Genomic DNA, 27,793 nt, shown 5'->3' on the forward strand with positions numbered 1-27,793 from the left:
TTCTGAAGCTTGCATGTCAGTTTATTCACACTTCCCCCAGGAACTCGCTCACTGGTCAGGGAATGAAAGAATTGAAGGGATGGGGGATGTACAAGTAGAAGTAAAAGGCACACCTTGAATGTGCTATGATGGGTTGAAAAGAGGTTGGTCTGAAATTGATGAGCCTCCCATTTCAGAGGCTCAGGAAGTTTGTGCCCAGGAAATATGCACACCTTCAGCCAAATACCCTGCACCTGATGGAGCAGAAGCAGGCACTGCCTACCCTGGCCTGGCCGTCTGCTGGCTCTCACGCCAGGCATTTTCTGGGCCTGGCTGTCGCAGCCAGTGGGATCACTAACATTGCATGGCCATGGCATCTTGGCCTAAACAAACAGGTGAGGCCTGGCTCTGTCTACACAGCAGCAACAGAAGTGACTGATTAGCAGGAGATTTGCAGTGCACAAATAATGGGAGAGGGTGTACTTGTCAGCATTAGATAATGACGCCAAAATGTAGTGTAAACCCACAAGGAGGGGGCGACTCAAGGATGGACACATGACTAATTAAGAAAATGTGACTCTGTGAGCTGAACTGGCTTCTGAACAAACCTAATACAGTCTATGCTCACAGTTTCAGTCCCCTTGACTCTAAACCGTCACAGAAGCAGAAGGAAGAGGAAGTGATGGATTGCCGAGCTGGAGCCTAGGGACTGTCATGACTGTCTAGATCTCTGTGGTCCGAGGGCGTCACAGCCTCCTCAGATCCCGAGCCTGGGATTGGGGGGAACAGGATGTAGATTCCCAGGAGGGCTGTCCCCAAGACCCTCTCCCTGCCTGCCCGGCTCCTCGGGCCTCCTCTTCTACCGCTTCTTCTTAGTCTCTTTCTTGGGCCTCTTGTTCACAGAAGGAACAGCAGCCTTGGGCTTCCTCGTCACCTCAGCACTTCTGGGCTCAGACGGTTCGGCCTCCTGTGAGGTGATAAAAAGGAGAGTCCTGCTTAGATGGATCAAGCCTGATGCCAGCAAAAGGAGATCACATCGGAAAGCAAAGAAGCATGCCACAGAAACACAAGAGATGGAAATCGTCATTCCCGGGACCTAGCACCCACATGTATGTGGGACTGCCCCGGGAGCATCGTGGCTCTCAGTGGAGAATAAAGGAGGCCCCACGGGGAGGGGGCAGCTTGTGGGATCTCAGACGCCCAGGCAGAACCTGGGATCCTTCCCTTTCCAGCCAACTGACTTTGTGGGAAACTCATTTCCCCTTTCTGTGTCTTGGTTTACTCACCTGTGAAATGGAAATAGCCACGCCCGCCTTACAGGACTGATGTGAGGAGGCAAAACTACGTGGAAAGCACCCAGGAAGTGCCAGCTGCATCCAGTGGCTGGCCGATCATCCTGTGTCAGGGACTGGACAAAATGTGGGCGAGGAGCTGGCTGTGGGGCAGACTCACTGTGGCTTGCCCTCCTCTGGCTGCCATTCTTGTCTTCCCATTCAACCCACAGAATGCCAGGGCTGGGAGGGGTACAGAGGGCCTGCCAGCAGGTACGCAGTTCCACACTGTGTTCTGCGGAGCCTGGCAGAGGTGCCTCTGTGGGGGAGGGCAGAATTCCAGACTCCCCTGGCGACAGGAGCAGCTCTGATTTTCAATCTATTTCAGACACTGTGATTTGTCCCTTGTAAGATTTAAATGAAACAAAGTTCTGCTGCTAAGGAATAAAAGGCTCAAACCCACAGATCCAGCCCTGGTCTTTACTGTGCTGATGAGGAAGGTAGACTCCAGCGAAGGGACACAGCTTGGCCCAGGCCACTCAGGCTCATGTCAGAGAAGAATCTGGAACAGGCTCCGTGTGCTCCTGTCTAGTGTCCTCTCCTCCTCTGAGTGATAACTTGCAGTGTGCCGTGGCCAGAAAGGACGGACGTCAGAGAGGCCGGGCTAGCCCAGAGAACGCCAATCACAGCCCACAGGCCTTGTCCAGGCCACAGACTTCATTTGGCCTACAGTGTTTATTTAAAAACTCAAGCCAATTGGGAGATTTCCCATTAAATCTGGATTCCTAGATTCTCTTGAAACTAACTGTCCGGTGACACTGGCCCTGCATTCCCTTGTGGCAGCGATGGGCTGAGGAGGCGCTGCCCCTTTTCAGGTGCCGACCATGCCCCCACACCCCGCCGCCCCCAGCACTGATTGGGAAATGTTTCTCAGTGCCCGTGTTCTTTATGAGAAATAGGAAAATACGAAGCAGACTAAGATTCCTGGGAGGGGGGATACTTTCAGATGAGGAAAAAACCCCTCTGTGTTTCATTTCCCAACCCGGCTTCCAGCTCACTACACTCCCTGACCTTCCTTGCTTGCCCCATTGGCCCATGGCCCAAGCCTCAGCTCACCCTACAGAAGAGGAGGGCCCATGCAGGGGAGGGCAGTCCCTGCCTCGGATCCGATCCAGAGGCCCGTCAGCTCCCTCCTATCAGCCAACACTTGTCTCCCGCCTGGGTAAGAAAACCAGTTATGAAGAGCCAGTCAGGTCTCAGGCCCCCAAGGAGTGACTGTCCCAAGATAACCGAAGGGCTTCCCCTCCCCAGCCTCTCACTGCAGCGCTGGATTCCCTTGGCCTGCTGAACCTCCTCCTGCCAAAAGTCAAAATGATCTGAAGGTCCCCTACTCTGTTTATGTAACTTGGCCAAAACAAAACAAAACAAAATTTGCAAGGCCTGCCTGGATCTCTAGGAAGGAGTCTGCCTTCTGAGTTCAAGGCTGGGGGCTCCTCCAGTTTCAATGGGGCTCAGTTCAGAGACCACAGGGACAGTGAGACCCAGTTGCCACCCTAGTGCCTCCCTCACTCCACAGGCCCTCTCTGGAGCCTCAACCCTTCTGGCACTCCCAGACCTCTCCCTTGATCCAGCTGTCTGCCAGACGATGGGGACTGGCATCTCTAAGGCACCTCCAACTAACTGTCCCTGACCCCAGAAGGCCCAGCCCTCCTCTCACTGGTGGAGCAACCAGAGACCTGGTGACCTCACCGTCTCTCTGCTCCCCACTGTCCAGTGGGTCACCATGTCCTGCTGACATGACCCCCTCTACCTCTTGATTCTGCTACTCTCTCCAGCATCCAATTCCCCCTTCAGTTCTGCCCACTGCTAAGCGAAGTGCCTGCTGTCTTTGTCCATTCCTCATGCACCCACCAAAGGAACTCTTCTAAAGTGCAGTTCTGGCCACTGCACCTTCCACCTGAAAGCTTCCAGTGGCTCTCTGTGGAACGGCATCTAAGGAGACCGCTTCTCCAGCCTCACCCGGGCTCCTCTTTATCCCCCACACTAAGTCAGGCCCCAGAGCTTCCGCTGGTCACCTTCATCAACAGGAATACCTGCTTCCTTGGCCACCTGGCAAACTGCTCCCATTGTTTGGCCCTGTCCATGAATACACTCCTACTCACTGTCTAGCCTTCCTTCCCTGCTCCTCCCTCCAGCTGGGGGCAGCCCCTCCTCCTTCCTCGGGCCCCTAGGCACCCAGGAACCTTATAATGTCACTAGTTTTTTTAAGACAGGGTCTCACTCTTTTGCCCAGGCTGGAGTGCAGTGGCTTGATCTTAGTTCATTGCAACCTCCACCTCCCAGGTTCAAGCGATTCTCCTGCCTCAGTCTCCTGAGTAGCTAGAATTACAGGCACCCGCCACCACGCACAGCTAATTTTTTATATTTTAAGTAGAGATGGGGTTTTGTCACGTTGGCCAAGCTGGTCTCGAACTCCTGACCTCAAATGATCCAACTGCCTCAGCCTCCCACAGTGCTGGGATTACAGGTGTGAGTCACTGCGCCCAGCCCATAATGCCACTATTATTTTCCCATAGTTACATGTTTTCATGTTAGCCCCTATTAGCCCATGAGCACTTTGGGATAGCTTAAACTGTTGCTGAATGAATGAATGAGTGAATGAATGAATGAATGAATGAATGAAATGAAAGAACAGCCAAGTCTCCCAGTAACCATGAGAACTTCATTCTTGTTTATTCCCATGAAAATACAGCACTTAAAACTAGGCCTCACTTTTCTATGATCACAGAGGATATGAACAGACTTAAAACCCAATATACATACCCTGGCCTAAAGTATGCCTAAGGATAGCTGCCAATAACAACAACAACAGCTGGGCGTGGTGGCACATACCTGTCCTCCCGGCTACTTGAGAGGTTGAGACAGGAGGATCACTGAAGCCCAAGAGTTTGAGGGTATAGTGTGCTATGACTGTGTCTATAAATAGCTACTACACTCCAGCCTGGGCAACAGAGTGAGACTCCCTGTCTAAAAAATAACAAGAGCCATAACAGCTGCTAATTATTTATTGTTTATAATATGCCAGGCCCTGTGTTATGTGTCTGGACATGACGGCCTCACAAAGTGCCATAATGAGGCCCAATTTATAAACAAAGGAACAGACACTCAGGTCATATGACTTGCCTAAGGTCTTAGCTGGTGAGTAGCAGACCCAAGATTTGAACCTAACCTCTTCATGGGTACAGAGTCCAGCCTCTCTCAAGTTTCCTGGAGTCCTCAGGGGTAGGAATACGTTGAATCTGAGTTAACTGTGAAACCTACTCTCTGTTTAGCAGCCCCCAGAACCACAAGCTGCCTCTGGAACGATAAGTACAGCTCCTCTGAGAACCTATCTGTCGATGGGTCACTTAAAACCCCTTGTTTGTGACTAAAGTCCCTATAGGAGTCAGAAAAGTGGGTTTGTACTCCAGATCACTTGATTTTTTACAGCTGAAGGCAGTCTTCTGTGGGTGTGTGTACATATTACAGTTATGGAGTCATCTGAATGCGTGATCTGTCTCCTCCTCACCCCAGACCTCCTCCTCTCTTCCCCACCTCAGCTTTTAGAGCCGTCATGCACCCAGTTACCCAAGCTAGACACCTCCAAGTCATTTATGAGTTCTCAGCATCCAACCTATCCCCAAGGTCTGTCCATTCCACTTTCCAGCGGGCTCTAGACCCAGCCAGTCCCCTCTGGACACACTCCACTGCCTAGCTCAGACCCAGGTCCCCTGCCAGCCCCGCTGGTTGCATCCAACTCCCACAGATTCTCCTGCCCATGCCTCTACCTCCCCATATTCATCAGAGTTTACTTTATGTTACTTTCAGAGTCAATTTTCCTAATACAATGACAACACGCCAGGCGCGGTGGCTCATGCCTGTAATCCCAGCACTTTGGGAGGCCAAGGCAGGTGGATCACCTGAGTTTGGGAGTTCGAGACCAGCCTGACCAACATGGAGAAACGCCATCGCTATTAAAAATACAAAATTAGCCAGGCGTGGTGGTGCATGCCTGTAATCCCAGCTACTCGGGAAGCTGAGGCAGGAGAATAGCTTGAACCCAGGAGGTTGACGTGAGCCAAGATTGTGCCATTGTACTCCAGCCTGGGCAACAAGAGCAAAACTCAAAAAAAGTTTCATTCAAAACAAAAACAAACAAACAAATAAAAAAAACAATGACAACAACAATCCCAATCGTGTCTGTTTCCTCCTTTAAAAACCTTGCTGGTTCCCCTTTGTGTGAGATAAATTCCAAGACACTCGGCAGGGGGCTCCGGGCCTCTCGCTCAGTCTTGGCCCCTGTCTCCAGGCAGGCCCCCTTGCACAGCCCACTCTTGTCATCCTGGGCTATTGGCCAGCCAGTGTCTCCCAGTACTCTGCTCCCTTTCCTCCTCTGTATCTCTACCTGCATCCAGTACATGTGGGCACTGTGCCCATGGGGAATGAAGAGGAGAACGCACACTTAGCGGGTCTGTGTGTGGATGCTCCCCGAGCCTCTCCATTGCCCTGGTGAGCCAGCCACCACGAGCCACACTCCACTGGCAAGGCCACTCAGGCTCCCTGAGGCCAGGTGACAGCCCCATGCAAGCTGCAGGGAAGCAAAGGCGGCCATGACCCACATGACCTGGGCCCTGGAGTCCTGGCGGCCACACAGGGCCTGTAGCTCCAAGTTCTTCACTGAAAAGAATGACTCTGAATGAAGGGCTGCCTTTTCATTTCTCCTCAAATGTACGCTGCCAGTCCAGCCACACAGACAGCAGACTACAAAGCCGACAGCCCCGCCTTTAAATCTGGGAGCACTGCGCTTCCTCTGAAGCAAGCCTCAAGTTTCCTCAGCAATCGCATGTCACATATAAAAAACTCCCGCGGCCAGGAGGCTCCTGGGTCCGCGGAGGCGTCCTCTGTGGACAAAGGCCCCATCAATGATGAAGTAGCTCTGTAGCGCTTACCAGGCCAGAAAATTGCTGCTATTCATCAAATTCGAATAATCGAATCTGTGCCACAATACATCACATCCCTTCCAGCAAGAAAAGTGCATTGAATTTTATGATTTCCACTCTACAGTTCAATGTGGATTTAGTACTGTAAATCAGGACAAAATGTCATTCTACACAGGCCACTCTTTCCTTGAAAATGGCCCAGGGAAAGAAAACCATTCTGCTACACTCAGGCACCCTCGTGCACCTTATCTTGCACGACCCTCTAAGAACAATGGAGTTGGGCAAGAAGATCCTCTTCTGATGACGGAGGCAGACTAAGAGCAGGTCAGCACTCAGACCAGTCTGCCTAACGCTGAAGGTGCTGCCCATCCCAGCAGGCCATGAGGGCCTGAGACAGGGTGGGAGCTGAGAAGTCCTCGCAGAGATGAAACTAGCAGTGGCCTTAAGCAAAGATAGGACTGGCTGAAACAGAGCAGGGGAGGCCATCCATGTGGACTCAACAAGGCAAACAGAGACACGGAGTCCAGGACGCACTTGGCAGGCAGGGAGAATTGTGATTAGAAAGAACAGCCTTTGGGAACTCATTCCAGACACAATTCAGCACGACTCTGCCGGCCCTCCCCACTGACTGCTCTGCGGCTCCTTGTGTGTCCAGCCGTCTCTCCCAAGAACCGGTCGGTACACATCTCCAGACCACAGGCTGGTGGGAGCATGTTTATACCCTCATCCTGCCCACCACACGGCAATATCCCCAGAACGGGTCATTAAGCAAAAAACAGCCTGCCTTCCAATTCAACTGCAACCTCCTCCCAAGCTCTAAAACCACACTGAGCAGAAACGCAAAGTTGCTTCTGTGAGCCTGTGTCCTGAGGTGTTGAGAATGGGTGGATGCTTGCCTGCGGTTCATTATTTATTTACAGCAGGCCTCACTGGAAACCAGGGGCCTCGTTTAAAATCAAGACCCTTGTGCAAAATTTTCCAGAAGAGTCCTGACCTTCTAGGCCACTGTCCTACTGCACCACAGGAATGAGCCACCTGTGGTGCAGTAGGTGCAGGTGGCTCACCACCCTGATGAGACAAAACATCATCAGGGGTCTAAACACTGCAGGGCTTTCTGGTTGGTTGTGAAGTCGCCACGGGCATCACATTGGGAGCCACCACTCTCACCATCACCTGTGTTGAGTCCTCCACTAGATCGCAATGCTGGCCATTAGCTATCTGTCTTCCCAGCACCTCTTTTCCATGGGGGCCCTGCCCTTTCCCTATCCCATGGGGTTCAGAGGGACTCTCAGTTACTGGGGTCACAAGAGTAGGCAGCTACATGTGGCCTGGCCAAAGACAGTACTCATTCCCATTTCCCACCTGTGGGGCAAGGTGTATGTGGCCAAGGAGAGGCCTTCCATGAGACTCAGAAGGTGAGGAGAGGCAGAAAAATGGCTTTTCTCACCTGTCAATCCTGACTGATAAGGGCACTGACTGTGGCTGCTGCAGCCATCTTTCCCAACACAGAGCAAGGGCCCAGGAAGGAAGCCAGCACTCCCAGGAAAGCCAGGAGACAGATAGATGGAGCCCTGGAGACCCCTTGAACCCCTAAATCCAGCTGTGCCTTGAAATTCTCAGTTCCAAGAGCCAATACTGTTTTCATTCGGAGAAGCTGCTGGAGCTGAGTTTCTGAACTTGCAACAGGAAGAGCCCCCACTAATATAAGACGGTGGCAATCAACAAACATAGCAGTATGGAAGTGAAAGGACCTGCCTTCTAGAAGCAGACAGCTGGCTGTGAGCTGACAAGATGTGCCATAAGCACATGAACAGATGAGAATAGTCAACGCTGAAGCTAGGAGAGTTTCTCATTCACTACCGTGTATGACTGACCATCCGCCACACAAGTTGCTGAACTCAGAGTCAACACCCACATGCTTAGTTAGGGTTGGCTGAATCAACACTCGATGTAGAAATCGATCTGAAAGAGGCTTGGAGGAGGGTTATGGGGAGGAGGGAGACAGGCTCCCTACCTTAAGAAGAAACCTGCCTCCCACTTCCTACTGCACTCCATGTAGAGAGGCTATGGACCATCTCCCCCAGAAAATATGCCTGGGCATATAAACCTCACATTCTTGTACACAATTTGACAGAGATCACAGACCCTCAAACCTATCCCGAGACTTCCCTAGAAAGCCAGGAACTCCCTACTGAGAACTTTCTTCTACTGAAACCCAACTCTGAAGGAGAGCAGCTGGAACACAGTGGTGGTGTCAGATTGGGCCGGCTTTCCTCAATCATCTCCAGGGCACTGGTCTCACATGTGCTCTCCATGGACCACTCAGTGGACTTCAGGCAGGCCACACTGTCCTGGTCCCCTGCCCACTGCTCTGTCACTTGAGAGAGGGAGAGAAATGGAGACCCCAGCTTTCTCTGCCCAGCACTCCCCCTGTGGGAATGGACCTTCCCATCCCCACTCAGAGGTCACGCCACAGAACCCTCCCCTCCCCCACACTGGCCACAGCTGTCCCAAGCTGGGTCAGCCACAGTTCCTTCCCTGGGGATTCTGGAACTGAGTCCGGCAGGAAGGCATGGTTATGTTTAGTGGCTGTGCTGCATCTCATCACAGGGCCAGCAAGCAGAGAAGCAGGGTCCTCGTTAGAAAAGCAAAAGGCAGGAGAGGAACAGGAAGGGAGGCAGAGGGCATGCTGGTGATGAGCAGTAAGTTCCAGTTCCCGCCACTTCCGGAGGCGCTGCCGCACTCCTGCTCTTGGGTTCTAGGAAAGCACCTGCACCTTCTCAGTCTACCTACATTGCAAGGAAACTACTTCAACAGGTTGGGTATGCTCCAAGTTCACGTCTTTCCTGGATCTTCATTTCCCTTGAAAAACTTAGCAACTCATTCTTGGGTTTCGAGTAATAATGCTGTATTTGTTTGGTTTGGTTTTTTTTTGTTTGTTTGTTTTTGAGATGGAGTCTCGCTCTGTCGCCCAGGCTGGAGTGCAGTGGCGCAATCTCAGCTCACTGCAACCTCCACCTCCCAGATTCAAGTGATTCTCCTGCCTCAGCCTCTCTAGCAACTGGGATTACAAGCACGCACCACCACGCCTGGCTAATTTTTGTGTTGTTAGTAGAGATAGGGTTTCACCATATTGGCCACGCTGGTCTTGAACTCCTGACCTCAAGTGATCCACCCACTTCAGCCTCCCAAGTGCTGGGATTCCAGACATCATAATGCTGTGTTAATAAAATAATTATCAGGTCTCTGTTTCCCAACTTCTTGCTCACTTTTCCTTTCCCACATGGAACATTTTGCTATTATTTCAAACAACACATCTAAGAACTGAACATATCCTGTCCTCCTAAAATTGGTTTCTGTTTGAGGGAAATCATCTAAAGACTTGAGCAGTGGCTGCATATTACAATCACCTGGACACTTTAAAAAAAATACTGATCCAAGCCGGGCACACTGGCTCATGCTTGTAATCCCATCACTTTGGGAGGCCAAGGTGAGAGGATCACCTGAGCCCAGGAGTTCAAGACCAGCCTGGGCAACATAGTGAAACCACGTCTCTACAAAAAATTATTTAAAAATTAGCCAGGTGTGGTGGAGCACACCTGTAGTCCTAGCTACCGAGGAGGCAGAGGAAGGGAGGATCACTTGAGTCCAGGAGGTCAAGGCTGCAGTGAGCTACGATTATGCCACGGCACTTCAGCCTGGGCAACAGAGCAAGACCCTGTCTCTACATAAATAAAAAGAAAATACTGATCCAAGGCTTCAGAGAACAACTGAATCAGAATCTCTGGGTGAGGTCTAGGCCTTTGAAAGCTCCCCAGGTGGTTCTAATGTGCAGCCTCGTGGAGAACCATTGACCAGTCCAAAGACCAGCACTCTCATTCTCTAATCCCAGCTCACAGTGAACAGAGAGCATCGATCACTTTCTTTCCTCCAGAGCAAAGCAACAGCCCCCAGAATCCTTTTCACCATGGCCACCATGCAATCGATCAGACTTGGCATGAGAGATGAAACTTATCTGCTAACCTGGACTAGATGGAAATGGTACTAGGACCTATTATCTTCTATTTTAGAATCCAGCCTACAAGAAAATGCTTGGATTAAGTGTGGCCCACACCTCCATCAGGCTCAAACAAATGTTTGTTTTTTTAGGTCTGAGTTTAATGAGGTACCAATAAGAAAACCTTTTCATTTGGCTTACGATTCTAGGGACACGGGTTTTCATTTTACGAACTGATTCTTGCTCCTACTATGAAAAGGAAGGGGGTGGGGTGGGAAGCATTTGTATGTGTTCCCTTTTTTCCTCCATGATTAACCCCAAAAGAGCTTTCAAATAATCTGCTAAGTATTGAAGTACTGAAGTCATAAGCAAGTTGCAAAAAATCGGCTTACTGGAACAACAGGAAAGGCATTCTTTTGCTTTTCAAAGGCTTTCCCATCATCTGGAGCCAAAAATATTATCTTCTGACCCAAAAAGCCACTAATAAACCTTGTTTCTATAGGCTAAGCAAGAGGGAAGATTTTGCCCTGAGCAAAACGGCAAAGGTGGCAAGACTGTTCTCTGGGTCCTCCCACCCTCACTTCTGCTCCCTCCCCTACCTCCTGCCACCCTCCACTTCCAGGTATCTCCCAACTGCCTTCAGGCTGCCTAGAGTCTTACAAGCTGCCCGCACTCCCATGGGCTCCCTTTCTCCCTAAAAGTACCCCATCCCCATATTAAAACCCCTTTCTTTCCCCTCCAAACTCCTTCCAAATCTCAACTATTAGACAACCTCTAAGCAGCACAGTCTCAGCACTCACCCTCTCTTTGTAATCCTGTTTATGCACAGAATGCTGTGTTCCCTTTCTATCTAGTTAGGAGTTTGGGGAGTGAGAAAGGCTGCCTTATGGAGACACACAGAGAGCTAGCAACAGAGCCCCCTGTGTAACCTGGGGCCATTTGCTCCCCTGATGCACCAGTAAAAAGTTAAGATTAACAGTACTGTATTTTTTTGCTACTGATCCATTGAAAAGCTAAAAAAAAAAAAAAAAGGTTAAAACAGTAAGCTTCCGTTATGAAGACAATTCACTTGTGTGAGCCTTGTTTCCCTAAATGCAAGATTAATAAAAATGAGAGATGTCATGTACTATATTTAAATTTAAAAAGATGAGGCTGTTGTCCAAAATTAACCTCTAAATGGCAGTGGGTGGGGGGGTATGGTGGCATATTTTTGAACCCTTTGTCAACTCCCTGCCTCAAAAGACTTTAACACACTACCCCACTGAAAACGTTAAAGAGAACAATAAAGGGGCTCCTTTTCTGAAGTTTGCTGAACTAACCCAGGCTTCTGTGGCTTACCTCTAAGGGCTTCAAGCACAACAGGAGGTGAGCAGACTCTCTGCTCTCCAAACAGCCACACAACTCTGCCTATAAAACAAGAAGGCTCATCACCTCCCTCCCTCAGGACTCTCTGCAGGCCTCATCAGCCACCACCAACAACCACGTTTGTTATTTATAATACCGAATAGCACACCACATCTGTGGGGGCAAAGCCCAAGAGCACAGGGGTGATGTTTTTAAAATGTGATACAATTGTGGGTGGAAGAACTCCAATCGTGATCTTTCTCAAGATACCAGAATAACAGATGTACAAGACAACCTAGAGGCCACAAACTTGTCCCTGTTCACCAAGGTTTTCCCACCCTTGCTGGCTGCTCCTCCCCTGCCTGTCCCCTTTATGCTGCAGCCCCGCCAGGCTCTGGCCTAGGCCCTCTTCTCATCTCCCTCCATATTCTCTCCTTAGGAGACCCTGTCCCTTCTCGTGGCTTCAGATGACATCTTATCAACACTCACATGCTGGTCAACACTCAGTCTATGCACTCCTCCTGCTAGAGACGGTAAATGCACCAACTTTCTTGACAGAACCACCTGGATATGTTAAAGCATCTGTTTAAAACTGAACTTGATATGTTCCTTCCCTGCACCCACCCTAAGCCTGTTCCTTCACCATAGTTCCCCACTGCATCAATAGGTTCCACACTGTATCAGTAATTCCCCATCGTCCTCCCAGCTACAGAAGCAGGATCTCCAGAACAGTGATCTCCAAGATATATGGATCGCCAGAACATATTGGGTACGTTAAGTGAGAAAAGAAAGTTGCAAAACTGTGTTTAATAGCATGCTATCTTTTATTTAATGAATGAGGGAATAGAAATATATATGTACACACCACACACATATATATGCATTTGTTACTGTTTTCAAAAAGAAACAAAGAAAAGATAAACTAATAACAACTGTTAACTATGTGGGAAGGAAGAGAACAGGGTGGAGGAGAATGAGATTAAAGCAAACTTCTGTGAATATACCTTGTTATATAGTTTTGACTTTGAGAAATATTGTATATAAATGTATTATATAATTAAAACAAATTAAATAAAAATGTTAAAAATACCTAAAAATTAAAAACAGATTGAAGCAAATTAACCGAACTATATCTCATGATGGGAGACCTACACAGAGAAAAATAGTTACTAAACACAGCACTTTGACCTTATATCTCCACAGAGACATATTTTAAGGCCAAAGAAGAACCACAAAGAAGTCTTAAATTTCATTCTGAATCTTAGTAGTAAACATATAGTTATTCTAAAAATGTAACTGGCATATTGTAGATGTGCAGAATAAAGTTAATATACATCGCTAATCTTAGAGAAGCATGCTTGCAAGGTTGGCCCTTGACTGGCATCTGGGAACTTGGATTCCAGGTGGTTCTCACAATTCCCAGAAATGATAAGAGTGGCTCACCACGCCTAAACTGTGTAAACAATACGGTTCATGCTGAACACCTGCTTGCTTTCTGGAAATATGGAATTTTGGTACATGGTAGGCCAAGGGTGCTTCTGTGACCAGTCCTCAATAAGAGCTGTGGGCACTGAGTCTCTAACGAGCTTCCCTGCTAGATAACACTTCACACACATTGCCGCAACTCCTTCCTCTGGGTGTCCAATGGGAGAGCACGCACACGCCTGTGCCTGTTTCCTCCAGTTTCTGCCCCATGTACCTTTTCCCTGTGCTGCCATACCTGGTACCATTTCACTGCCACAGCTGAGAGTCCCCCTAGTGCATCACTGAACCTGGGGTGGTCCTGAGGACCTCGGATACAGTAGGCTCTAGCAGACACATCACTTTGTTAATGTTATTGAGAACAAGATTTCCAGCATAAGATAAAGAAATACGAGACTCTAGTATAAAATCAAATAAATAGAAACACTATCACCTTACATTTGAATTGGAAATACTAGTATGAACTCACAACTTTTTCATTTCTTAAAAAATGTTTATTTTCTATTTCTGTTTATTGAAAGGCCTAGATGCAATAAGAGCTCAGTAGCACCGAGAATTTCTAATGCCCCAACTGTAGCTTCTAAATACTATTTTCTTTTTTTTTTTTTTTTTTTTTTGAGACGGAGTCTCGCTCTGCCGCCCAGGCTAGAGTGCAGTGGCGGGATCTCAGCTCACTGCAAGCTCCGCCCCCCGGGTTCACGCCATTCTCTGGCCTCAGCCTCCCGAGTAGCCGGGACTACAGGCGCCCGCCACCTCGCCCGGCTAGTTTTTTGTACTTCTTAATAGAGACGGGGTTTCACCGTGTCAGCCAGGATGGTCTCGATCTCCTGACCTCGTGATCCGCCCGTCTCGGCCTCCCAAAGTGCTGGGATTACAGGCTTGAGCCACCGCGCCCGGCCTTACTATTTTCTAACTAAAAAGAACTAGAGCATTTTAGAGAAATGACTGATTCCAAGTCTGGGGCAGGAAATGAGCCTGGGGCCAGGCGCAGCGGCTCATGCCTATAATTTCAGCACTTTGGGAGGTCAAGGCAAGTGGATGGCTTGAGCCCATGAGTTTGTGACCAGCCTGGGCAACATGGCAAAACCTTGTCTCTACTAAAAATACAAAAACTAGCCAGCCATGGTGGCACACCTGTAGTCCCAGCCACTTGGGAAGCTGAGGCAGGAGAATTGCTTGAACTTGGGAGGCAGAGGTTGCAGTGAGCTGTGATTGTGCCACTGCACTCCAGCCTGGGCAACAGACAAGAACCTGTCTCACACACACACACACACAAAGAGCCTGTGACATCTTACTGAACCATGAAGCAAGGGAATATCAAAGACTAATGAAGTATGACAAAGAAAAAAGATACCAACTTAAAGGGGCTCCCACTGAACATAAAAAACAAATTAATGGCAGACAAGTGCCCTAAAAAAAAAAAAAAAAACTAAAACATATCAAATATATAAAAAATATGTTCAAAATGCTATGAAAACCAAAGCTTCACTGGTCAACACTGGAGGTTGCTAGAGCCTGAATTCACAACTTTGAAAATTGATAAATAAAGGGAAAGAACCAAGCATTTTTCCTGCTCTTCATTATGAAGAGTAATTCAGAGTAATCATACAGGTGATAAGGAAAAAGTCTTTGTTAAAGAATTCCAGCTAACAGATGCAGAAGGAAATAATGGATCTAAGCAACGACCATATCAATGGATGCTAAAATCACTTAGGTGAAAGACTGACAGGGGATTTTCATCAGCTGGTACCACCTAAACCCACCGATCAATCCTAGAATCTCTAAATATGCAGCAGCCAGACATCACATGCCTGTTGATGCCACATAGTAGGGAGTACACAGCACCAGCTCTGAGGTATTCACACCCAATAACCTGATTGGAATGGAATCAGGCCTCTACATAGAACGCCTGTTGATAGGAAACACAGGGAACAGAGAAACACGTTAAATGACACCACAGAGAAGCAATAGCCAATTCCTGGGATGTAGGTATCCTACATGATAGATGACCTGCTTTCTCCAACAAATCAATGCCATCAGCAAATGAGTGGGCAAGAAAATGGGTAGAAGGAGGGTGTATAGTTATGAAGATATTTACAGAGGAAGAGTCAACAACAACAAAAATGCCAATTTGACCACATCATTCTCATACTTAAAACCCTCTGGCCCCTGTCCACACCTCTGGCTGCACCTCTCATCATGTCCCTCTGTGCTCTGGCCACAGTCACCTTCATTCGGTTCCTCGAACTAGCCCCTTCCTTTATTCTGAGTCCCTTGCACGTGCAATGCCCTCTCCCTGGAATGTTGCCCTCGCCCCTTGCCCACTTTGCCTGGCAGAAGCCTGCTCATTCCTTCAGTCTCAGCTCAAACACTGTCTCCTTGTCAGGGACCACAGCCCAGGGTAAGATCAGGTCTCTCCCCCTTGTTATATACCCTCGATGTACTCTGTACTTCTCATGGGAACACATGGGGGTATATTTTTGTTATCTGCCTTCCTCCCAAGGACTAGATGCTCCTCAGGTGCAGACACTACATCTTTCAGCAGAGTCTGAAATGTAGTAGGCACTAAATAAAAATCTCCTTAATGGGTACATGAACAAATAAAGTATTAACTATGTGGTTCAACCCACCAGGTGGGAACTCAGGGGCACGCTAAATCAAAAAGGCCCACTGTAGACCCCGCTGATCTTAGTTGCGGTGGCATCTACTGTTAGTACTCAGAATCCAGCCTGGCACTCAGAGGAGCTCAGGCTCCCAAGGAAACACTCACCGCCTCGTGGGACTTGGGAATGGGTACGATGATGGCCAGCACACAGATGAGCTGGAAGATGGCTCCCAGGAAGAGTCCGTACCGTAGCAAGTTCTCCAGGAAAGTGGGCTCGGGCACCTCCGGAGGTGAGAAGTCTAGGTCAGAGGCCATGGCCCAAGTTGCTGGCTGCCTGACGTCTCTTCTGACTCACCACTCTTCAGAGCCAACTTGTAAATGCAAAGGGTCAGTGTCATATTTCTGTAACTGACTTTTATTTATTTATTTATTTGAGATGGAATCTCACTCTGTCACCCAGGCTGGAGTGCAATGGCATGATCTCGGCTCACTGCAACTTTGGCCTCCTGGGTTCAAGCCATTCTCTTGCCTCAGCCTCCCGAGTAGCTGAGATTACAGGTATGGGCCACCACACTCAGATGATTTTTGTATTTTCAATAGAGACAGGGTTTTACCATGTTGGCCACGCTGGTCTCAAACTCCTGACCCCAGGTGATCTGCCCGCCTCAGCCTGCCAAAGTGCTAGGATTACAGGCGTGAGCCACCGCACCCAGCAACTGACTTTTAGCTTGAACAAACACACACATCCCCCCAAGAATATATACAGGAATTGTGAAATGTTAACAATTCTTGAATCTAAGCTGGGGACATATGGTTAGTCACTGAACCATTCTTTCAACTTTTCTGTACGTCTGATGTTTTCCAAATATAAAGTTGAGAAAAATAAATAAATGCAAAGGGAAGCACTTCAACAAAAATCTCAAATCAAAATACATTTACTAAAGGCTTGCCACGTTTCAGGTATTTATTCATCTAGTCATCCATTCAACAAGTATTTCTTGAATACCAAGCACTGAAGAATGAGCAAAACAGACAAACCCCTGCTTTCTTGGGGCCTACATGCTCAGGATGGAAGGAGACAATGAACACATTGAGACGTGATATGCCAGGTAGTGATAGGCATTTTGGAAAAAACTTAAGGGCATCACTTTATTTTGTGACAAGAAGGCTGTCTCTGAAGAACAGAGATGGGAATAGAGTGGAAGAGATAAGAAGTGAGAGAGTGAGCCATTTGAGTATCTGAGGGAAACATGTTCCAGGCAGGGAAAAAAGCAAGTGTGGAGGCCCCAGGGTGGGGAAATGAGGCCAATACAGGGAGAAAAGTGATCAGGAGGGAGGGTGGAAGGAGGTAAGATCAATAAGGAACAGGGTCGGACCCTGATACCTCCAATTTGATTGAGTAAAATGTAAAGCCACTGAAGGGTTTTGAGCAGAAAAGTGACATGATCTGACTTCCATTTTTAAATGGAGGAGGGACAACAAGGGGAGGGGCAAAGTGGACACAGGGAGAGCCAGGAGGAGGCCCCTGCCAATAAGCCAGACAAGAGCTGCTGATGGCGTGAATGACAGGGGCAGTGGTGGCCAGTGGTGCAAGGTCCTGCCTCAGCCCAGCTCTCCAGCCTCTCCTCTCGGCAGGGCCCCCGCTCCTAATATCCTGGTAGAGCTGAAAGAACTGCTGTGGTTCTCCAAGAGCACTGGGCTCTTTCAAAATCCTGGGTCTCTGCTCAAGCTGCATACTCTGCAAAGAATGTCCTTTCCTACTTTGACTGTTTGACAAAGCCCCAACTCTGCCTCTAAGGCTGAGCTCAAGTGTCATCTCTCCAACATACCTTTCTTGTCACCCTCCTCTTCCACTGGCATGACTGAACTGCTCCCCCTCTACCACAGCACCCATCAGTGGCTGTCTTCTGCCCATCCCAATGATAAAGGGGCAAATTTACTTTGGAATCAGGCCCATCTGAATCTAAAACCCTTTGTGTTTCCAGAGATCTGTGCCACAATGCAATGTTTTGCTAAGTCTGAGCTACCCAATATGGTGGCCATGAGCCATATGTGACTATTACGACTTGAAACGCAGCGAGTTTGAATTTAGATGCTAATTAGACACCCATTTTCAAAGACTTAGTATGAAAATAAGAATGTAATCTATTTCATTCATAATGTTTTCATATTGATTACATGTTGAAATGACTGCAGTGGCTCACATCTGTAATCCCAGCACTTTGGGAGGCCACAGTTGGCAGATCACTTGAGCTCAGGAGTTCGAGACCAGCCTGGACAACATAGCGAGACCTCATCTCTACAAAAAAAAAAATTATTAGCCAGGAGTGGTGGCTCACTCCTGTATTCCCAGCTACTCCAGAGGCTGAGGTGGGAGGATCACTTGAGCCCAGGAGCTCAAGGCAGTGAGCCGTGATCATGCCACTGCACTCCAGCCTGGGTGACAGAGCGAGACCCTGACCCCATCCCACCATGACACCAAAAAATACACGTAAAAAACAATTGGCTGGGCACGGTGGGTTACGTCTGTATGCCCAACACTTTGACAGGCCAAGGCAAATGTATCACTTGAGCCTAGGAGTTCAAAACCAGCCTGGGCAACAGAGTGGGAACCTGTCGCTATAAAAAATTTAAAAATTAGCCAGACATGGTGGTGCACACCTGTAGTCCCAGCTACTCAGAAGGCTGAGGCAGGAGAATTGCTTCAGCTAGGAGGTCGAGGCTGCAGTGAGTTAGTGAGTTGTGATTGCGTCACTACACTCCACCCTGAGTGACAGGGTGAGAGACCCTGTTTAAAATTTTTAAAAATCGAATTGAAAGCAAGGACTCAAGATACTAATGTTCATAGCACCACTATTCACAATAGCCAAAAGATGGAAACAACTAAGAGTCCATAAACAGAAAAATGGATAAACAAAACGTAGTATATACATACAATGGAATATTACTCAGCCATAAAGGAAATGTAATTCTGATACATGCTACAACATGAATGAACCTTGAAAACATTATGAGCTTTGAATAAATATATATGAAATAAGCTAGACACAAAAGAACACATATTGTATGAATGCTCTTATATGAGGTACCTGGAAGAGGCAAATTCAGAGACAGAAAGTAGAATTGAGATTACCAAGGGCTGGAGGGAAGGGAAACGGGGAGTTACTGTTTAGTGGGTACAGAGTTTCAGTTTGCAAAGATGAAAAAGTTCTAGAAATAAACAGTGATGACGGTTATACAACACTGCAAATACCACTGAATCTTAAACTTAAGAATGGTTAAAATGGTAAATTTGTTACATATATTTTGTCACAATTTTTTAAAAATCTGTTTCTTTTTACCCATTTATTTATTTATTTATTTAGAGACAGGGTCTCACTCTGTCACCCAGGCTGGAGTACAATGGCACAAACATAGCTCACTGTAACCTCAAACTCTTAGGCTCAAGCAATCCTCCTGCCTGAGCAGGATTGTTGGGATTACAGGCATTGCCCCTTTTTGCTTTTTAAATGTGGCTACTGGAAAATGTAAAATTATACATAGCTTGTATATTTCCATGGGGAAGCCCTGGGGTAGAGACAATCCTAAAGACCTGCCTCGCAGGGCGCGGTGGCTCACACCTGTCATCCCAGCACTTTGGGAGGCTGAGGCGGGCGGATCACCTGAGATCAGGGGTTTGAGACCAGCCTGACCAACATGGAGAAACCCCATCTCTACTAAAAATACAAAAAAATTAGCCGGGCATGGTGGCAGGCGCCTGTAATCCCAGCCACTTGGGAGGCTGAGGCAGGAGAATCGCTTGAACCTGGGAGGCGGAGGTTGCAGTGAGCTGAGATCGCGCCATTGCACTCCAGCCTGCGACAAGAGTGAGACTCCATCTGAAAAAAAAAGGCCTGTCTCCACCTTGGATCTGCTGCTTCACTGCTTTGCACCATGTTTCCAACATGAAGTCACCGAAGAATAATAAAAACGACCTTCGTAAGTAAACAGAGCCGGACTCACACACGATATTGATTCCCTTTCAACCTGGTCACTTTGGAAGGTCATGTGCCTGGGGCAACAGGATGGCCACTTTTCACATCAGTCTGTCTACCATGGAAATGGCCTTCAACGCTTGAGGCTCTTTTTTTTTTTTTTTTTTTTTCCAGAATCCTCAGAGCTGGCAGATCTTCATCCTCCCAGGAAGGATTTGACTTCTGGAAAGAGCCCAACATCATCTGGTTCCAAGTGCAGTGAATCAGGTGGCACTGAGCTCAGGAATACCATTTTTGGTCAAATACAAGGTATGATGCTCAGACTCCAAGCAGATTACTTGGGGTGGCTCATAAACTGGCCCTGAAGTAAATTCCAAGGCGGCTGCAAGAACAGCTTCACTGGAAGAAACGTAACAGCCTCTACCAGCACCATCACGTGAATACCAACACTTAAGAATGCGTTCTCATTTCTCCGCAGTTGCACCTCATAAAGTGTGCATTTTTTAAAATGCCCTTGGCCCCAAGCTTTTTGCTTAAGGCTGTAACAAGCTTTATGAGGTTATAAATACCCGGATTCACTAGTGTTACTACTAACAGCAACATTGTGATAATAAATATTTGGAGTGGTACAATAGAAAGATAGGGCAAAAGTCGGGAAGCAGAGGACAAAAGCCCCGGCTCTATCTGCAAGTAGCTACACTTTGGGCTAATAATCTCTTGACCTCTGGAGACAGGATGTTCTCATGAGCCAAGCAAGAATAATACCTATAATACATTTAGGCCTTTAAAAAAAAATGGCAATTAGACAAAATATAACAAGAGCCATAATAGTGATTATATCCTTTGACTGAATAACTTACTTCCTAGAATTTATAGTAAGGAAACAATTCAAAAGAAGAAAAAGCCTTCAGGTAGAAAAAAGTTCACGGCAGCACTATTCATAATACCGAAAAACAGGAAGCAAGCCAGCGTCCAGCAATCAGCAAGCAGTTAACCCAGTGAGGGTACATCACCGTATAATCCCTCTTCACTAACATGGCAAACATAAACATTGTGGATCAGCTCAGTGGAAAGTCTTTGCACAGTAACATTAATTGAAAAAAAAAATAAGCAATTGTATAAACACTATGATTGGAACCATCTATAAGCTGATTTCATGGGCCAAAGATCAAAAGAGGCCACAGAAATATAAATAGTTGCTGTTAAGGTGAAGTCATGAGTTTTAATTTTTTGGACTGTTATGAAACAATAAAGTATCTAAAAAAAATCTATGCCCTACCTACTTCCTTCACAAGACTTTTGTTAGGGTATAATGACACACTGTCCAATAAAACTTTCTGCAGTGATGGAAATGTTCTGTATTTGTGTTCTTCAAATGGTAGCCACCAGCCACATGTGGCTATTGAAAACTTAAATGCGGTTACAGAGAAACTAAATTTTAATTTTATTTAATTAACAATAAAAAGCCACATGTGGCCAAAGTTTCCCTACTGGACAGCACAGGTATAATAGGAGGCTGGTTGTGAAAAGGTTCTGGAAAACAAACTGCTCTACACGTACTGTGTGCGCTGTACAGCTCTCATCTAGTTCTCTCTGCACCTCTGCGCTTTACTTCCCAGCTCTCCTGCCAGTATTTCTGAGTTTTCTTTCCTGATGACCAAAGTCAAACAAGTCCTATTCATCCTGCAGATCTCAACTAGGAGACACTTACCCCTTCAACTCGCTGTGACAGGCTTTGTTCCCCGGCCATTGCTCCAGCAGCAGCAGCAGTCGGCAAATGAATGGCCAGGTGTTGTGAACAGCACTTTACAGGCAGCAACTCATGCACTTCGCCACCACGCTGGGAGGTGGTATTACTAATGAAGATGAGGAAACCAAGGCTTGGAGAGGTTATGTGACCTACCCAGGGATAACCTGGCTGGTAAGTGGCAAAGGCAAGATTCAAAGGGGCCGGCTTCTCCAGAGCCAGGGCTCTTACCCACTATGTCAATTGTTTTCAAACTGTAGGCTGTGGCCCATTAGTGAGCCACGAAAACCATTTAGGTGGCTGCAACCAGCATTTTTTCTTTTATTAGGCAGCACTTTATTTAAGTAGGTAAATAACAATAGAAAATATCAGAGAGTATCACATTAAGGGCCGGTATTATATGCTGAAGCTTTTTAAATACCCATCTACATCTGAGCATGTATGTGCTGGATCAAATTTTAGAATGTTATTTCTTATTCTTTGAGAAATATTACACTGGAATCTACTGTTTTCTACTTGATCCATTGTAATCTCTTGAACAGCAAGGATCTTGAGTGTATCTTGAGTTTATGCCAGGTCCTGACTCATAAATATCTGGTAAATGACTAAGCCTATGCCTCTGTTTCCCACCTTGAAAGCAAGAGCAGATGCCTCAACCAACAGCGTCATCATTTAACAACAAGGAGGAGCTGAGAGGCCACGAGGTTTCCCTAGACTCTACTGGTGAGTCAGGGCAGAGCTGCTATCCTGGCCTCTAGCCTTGTCCTGCTCCAGACTTGCTTACGGGTAGAGGTTTTCATACACCGGGAGACTTTCATACCTCTATCAGAATTTAACAAAAGGTGCCTAATTATTTATTACTGAACGAGGCAAATAATTTCGTGAGGTTACTAGACACTGCAAAGTTCACCCCTGAGTGCCAGACACTGCTGACAGAAGACATTAATTCATTGGACAAATATTTACTGGAAGTACTCAAACACACACATACACATGCAATGTCAGGGGTGAGTATTACAATACATACAGGAAGGAGGAAGAGGGCACTATTTAATATGAAGTGGTCGGGGAAGGGCCTCTCTGCGAAGGTGACATTTCAACAGAGGAAAGAAGAAAGCAAAGGAATAAGTCATTTAAACATCTGCCAGAGTATCCCAGGATGGAGGGACAGCAAGGGCCAAGTTCCTGAGGCAGGAATAAGCGTCATGATCAAGAACAGTCAAGTAAGCAAGCTGCAGGCCATTATGAGGACTCTGGCCATTCTCTGAGTGAAAAGGGAGCTACTGGAAGGTTCTTAGCAAAGAAATCACATGGTCTGACTCATTTCAAAATGATGCCTCTGGCTGTTTTGTTGACAATAGACTGTAGGGGACAAGACTGAAAGCAAGGAGACCAGTGAAGAGGCTACTTTAACAGTCAAAAGACACACTTGTACCAGGGTGGTAGCTATGGAGGTGGTAAATTCTCAGCTTATAGATATATTTTGGAGAAAAGCAACAGGAATGCTGAGGTGAAATCTGAAAGAAGTTAAAAATAATCCCTGAAGGAGGGGAAACTATCCTGTATGACACCATTAATTAGGAATACAAAATATTAAGCATTTGTCAAAACCCAAAAAACTTGACAGCACAAAGAGTAAACTTTTTAATGTATGCAAATATTTTTACAAACACATAGGGAGGCCGTGGCAGGGGCTCACATCCATAATCCCAGAACTGTGAGAGGCCAAGGCAGGAAGACTGCTTGAGCCTGGGAGTTTAGACCAGCTTGTGCAACATAGTGAGACCCGGTTTTTAAAACACACCAACACACACACACATGAAGTCAGGGTGTTCCAGGATGGAATGCAGAATGTGACATTTTGAATCTAAATGTATTCAACAACTTCACTGAAAGGGTGGCAGGGGAATAGGGTGCTGACCTAAGTAACTTTGAAAATGAGTGGAGCCGTAAGACTGAAGGCAAAAGGAACTGCACATACACACTGTACTCTAGCTGATAAGTTGTTTCCCACAGGGGATACAGGCGGAGCAATTCTAAAACCATGATACGTGTATGCTAAGATGAACAATTAAGTAAATGTATGGTGGGAGTCGGGTTCATCACAGGTGGAGTGGGAGGTTACAGATAAGCAAGACAAGGAAGCTAGAACAGGGGTCCCCAACCCCCAAGCCACAGACCAGTACCAGTCCATGGCCTATCAGGAACCAGGCCGCACAGCAGGAGGTGAGCAGCAGGTGAGCAAGCAAAGCGTCATCTGTATTTACAGCCGCTCCCCATCACTCACATTACTGTCTGAGCTCCACCTCCTATCAGATCAGCGGCTGCATCAGATTCTCATAGAAACACAAACCCTACTGTGAACTGCACATGTGAGGGATCTAGGCTGAGTGCTCCTTATGAGAATCTATTGCCTGATGATCTGTCACTGTCTCCCATCACCCCCAGACAGGACTGTCTAATTGTAGGAAAACAAGCTCAGGACTCCCACTGATTCTACATTATGGTGAGTTGTATGGTCATTCCATTATATATTACAATGTAATAGTAACAGAAATAAAGTACACAATAAATGTAATGCACTTGAATCATCCCAAAACCATCCCCACCCCCAAGTCTGTGGAAAAATTGTCTTCCACGAAACCGGTCCCTGGTGCCAAAAAGGTTGGGGACTGGTGAGCTAGAACAATCCACGTGGTCATGATAAGAGCTGGACATCAGTTATGTTTAGCTGAACACAGATACAGGTGGTTATATATGGAAATACTTCTACATCTGGGCATCTATACATATGTCTCTTGCTCTGTCCACTGCGAAGGCCTAGAAGCAAGGACACTGAGAAGCACTGAGCGTACCTACAGCCCAGATGTTGTTTTCTGGGCCATTCTCCAACAAAAAGAGCCAAGGCTCCTTGGGAAATGGCTAATTCTAGGACTGGGGCAGAAACACACTAGATGAGTCTGGAATAGAAAGAAGGTGCTCAACAAAACAAAACAAAGCAAAACACATAGAGGGGGATATGTCAAAGGGATACAGGAGCCAAGTGGAAGAGCTCCCAATGGCCAATGGAGGAATAATTTGAGCAACAAAATAAAGTAGCACTGGATTCTGGTCCAAAGTATAAAATAAACATCCATGAGTTCAGGCCAGGTGTGGTGGCTCACGCCTGTAATCCCAGCAGTTCGGGAGGCCGAGGCAGGTGGATCACCTGAGCCAGGAGTTCAAGACCAGCCTGGCCAACATGGTGAAACTCTACTAAAAATACAAAAATTAGCCAGCCATGGTGGTGGGTGCCTGTAATCCCAGCTACTCAGGAGGCTGAGGCAGGAGAATCGCTTGAACCCGGGAGGTGGAGATTGCAGTGTGCCAAGATTGCACTACTGCACTCCAGCCTGGGCAACAGGCTGTCTCAAAACAAAACAAAACAAAACAAATCCATGAGTTCACACCGATACAAATAAATGGCTCTGTAAGCAAAAAATAAATAGGGGAACAGACAAATGTCCCACAGAGAAGAACTCCAAAAAATTTGCATAACATTCTGCCTTTAAGCATAGGGCATAATTCCATACTCCTTAAATGTGTGCTGTACATAATGACTTTCTCAAAAAGTACAGTGCAGAAAGTGCAGGAGGAAAAGTAACTCTATACTGGAAAAGCCTGACTACTACCTCAAGCCACGTGGCCCAAGTCAACAGATGTCAATGATAACTCATAATGATAGTATGTACCCTTGATATGATATGATGAGAACAGCACTTTACCTCTGTGGTTGGATTAGTCCATTTTCATACCGCTTTGAAGAAACAGCCGAGACTGGGTAATTAATAAAGAAAAAGAGGTTTAATGGACTCACAGTTCCACATGGCTAGGGAGGTCTCACAATCATGGCGAAAGGCAAAGGGAAGGCAAAGGCACGTCTTATGTGACGGCAGGCAAGAGAGCATGTGCAGGGAAACTGCCCTTTATAAAACCATCAGATCTCCTGAGACTTACTATCAGGAGAATAGCATGGGAAACACCCACCTCCATGATTCAATGACCTCCCATCAGGTCCCTCTCAAATGTGGGCATTATGGGAGTTACAATTCAAGATGAGATTTGGGTGAGGACACAGCCAAACCCTATCAGTGGTCCTCCTCCCCGAAAACCTACTACCCTGATCTTACTCATGTCAAAAACAGGCAAATCCTAATTAAAGGTCCTTCTGCAAAATATCTGACCAGTCAGTACTATCTTCAAAACCCTCAAGTTCATCTAAAACAAGGAAAGTCTGAGAAACGATCACAGAGAAGAGGAGCCTAAGGAGATACGATGACTAAATGTAATAGGGTGCCCTGGATAACACTGGAACAGAAAAATGACATTAGGGAAAAACTAAGGAAATATGAATAAAGTACGGATTAGAGTTAATAATAAGGTATCAATATTGGTTCAGTAATTGTAACAACATGTAAGATGTTAATAATAGGGGAAATGTAGGCTATATGGGCACTCACTTAAGTATCTTTGTGATAACTTTGTAAATCTAAAATTATTCTAAAACAAAAATGTTACTGGGGAAAAAAAGAATGGGTCAACATTTCAAAACAAATAAATAACCACTGAGACAAGTATAGCTCTCAAGACTTAGCTGGCCGGGCGCGGTGGCTCAAGCCTGTAATCCCAGCACTTTGGGAGGCCGAGACGGGCGGATCACAAGGTCAGGAGATCGAGACCATCCTGGCGAACACGGTGAAACCCCGTCTCTACTAAAAAATACAAAAAACTAGCCGGGCGCGGTGGCGGGCGCCTGTAGTCCCAGCTACTCGGGAGCCTGAGGCAGGAGAATGGCGGGAACCCGGGAGGCGGAGCTTGCAGTGAGCTGAGATCCGGCCACAGCACTCCAGCCTGGGCGACAGAGCAAGACTCCGTCTCTCTAAAAAAAAAAAAAAAAAAAAAAAAAAAAGACTTAGCAAATACTAAATCTTCTCTTAAGACTGAAAAACTCAGATTTCACAACTGCCACAGGCCTTACCATCTCCCAACGTTGTGTACTGTGCTAGTAGGCCATTCTTGGCTTCTAATGAAGTAAGTTTAAATTCTGTTGTGAAAATTCAACTGAAAACAGACTGGGGAGTAGAAACCAGTGTCAGAAGCTACTGTTTTAGCCCAGGCACAGTGGCTCACGCTGGTAATCCCAAACACTTTGGGAGATCCAGGAGGGAGGATATCTTGCCTCCAGAAGTTCGAGACCAGCCTGGGCAACATAGTGAGACTCCATCTCTATTTGAACTTTTTTTTTTTTTTTTTAATTAAAAAGAAAAAAAAGCTGGGTGTGGTGGCTCCCACCTGTAATCCCAACACTTTGGGAGGCCGAGGCTGGTGGATCACCTGAGGTTGGGAGTTTGAGACCAGTCTGGCCAACATGGTGAAACCCTTTCTCTACTAAAGATACAAAAATTAGCCACACGTGGTGGCACACGTCTGTAATCTCAGCTACTCAGGAAGCTGAGGCAGGAGAATCGTTTGAACCCAAGAAGCGGAGGTTGCAGTGAGCCGAGATCCCGCCACTGCCCTTCAGCGTGGGCGACAGAGGGATTCCGTCTCTAAATAAATAAATAGAATGGATTTTTAAAAAAAGAAAATAAGTTACTGCTTTACGGCAATGGGCTGTAGAGCCTGGCCTGTCCCATTATAACAAATTCCTAAGAACTGCGCAAAACTAGATTAGAATGCAAAGCTAAGCCACTTCTCTGGGCAAAGTCACACTGGTAGCTGGTGGGCTGAAACTGGTGTGCAGATGCCCTGCAATATATAATTATTAATCCAAATGTGTTGTCACCATTTTAGAAGTGTTTCTCATATTCATTTCTCGCTTCTCTTAAAAAGAATTCGTCCAACAAACATGCACTGTGCACCTACTAAGGGCTTTACATTTACCACCTCGCTTTACCCGTAGTACAAGAGTGTATATCCATTTTAGAGGACGAAACTGAGGGCCAGAGAGGAACCGTGACTTGCCCACGGTAACACAGCCATATGGATTCCAACCCTGGCCAGACTCACTCCGGAGCTCAGGGTTCTCCTACTGCTCCACCCGTGGGAGGAAAGGCCCGGACCAGGCCACGAGGAGCCCTGGGTTCTGGTCCAGCCTCCGCACGACAGCGCAGGGCTGCACCAGGCGAAGCCCTCCGCCTCCCGGGGGGCTCAAACTCCCCTCCGGAAGTAATTTTTGAACGACCGCCGCGGGAACTTATTCAGGCCCTGAGCGGAGCGACAGCCTGGCCCGCTGAGCGGTGCCGCTAGGGACACGCCGGCCGGAAAAGCCAGACCGCTGCGACAAGCACGGCTCTCTCTCGGTTCCCGCCCCGCCGCGAGGCCTCTGCACTCACCTCCCGCGCCGCCGCGCCGCTCCCCCGGAAGTAGTTTCCTG

General features: G+C 47.1%; 1 protein-coding gene across 4 annotated transcripts; it reads right to left on the minus strand.

Moving 5' to 3' along the window:
- On the minus strand, positions 1-27,793 carry MANBAL (mannosidase beta like). 4 transcript variants are annotated; one of them, XM_025400318.1, is made up of 4 exons: positions 27,753-27,792; positions 18,319-18,445; positions 15,823-16,028; positions 1-946 (listed from the first exon to the last, which is right to left on the minus strand). In XM_025400318.1, the coding sequence occupies exons 3-4, from the start codon at positions 15,970-15,972 to the stop codon at positions 839-841; spliced, it is 258 nt and encodes an 85-aa protein (XP_025256103.1). In that variant the 5' UTR covers positions 15,973-16,028; positions 18,319-18,445; positions 27,753-27,792; the 3' UTR covers positions 1-838. The 4 variants fall into 4 exon arrangements, with proteins under 4 accessions (XP_025256103.1, XP_025256105.1, XP_025256102.1 ...); XM_025400320.1 differs by lacking the exon at positions 27,753-27,792 and adding an exon at positions 19,660-20,546; XM_025400317.1 differs by lacking the exon at positions 18,319-18,445 and having other exon boundaries at positions 27,753-27,793.

The sequence above is a fragment of the Theropithecus gelada genome, chromosome 10 (assembly GCF_003255815.1).
Source record: "Theropithecus gelada isolate Dixy chromosome 10, Tgel_1.0, whole genome shotgun sequence".
In the NCBI taxonomy this organism is placed as follows: domain Eukaryota; kingdom Metazoa; phylum Chordata; class Mammalia; order Primates; family Cercopithecidae; genus Theropithecus; species Theropithecus gelada.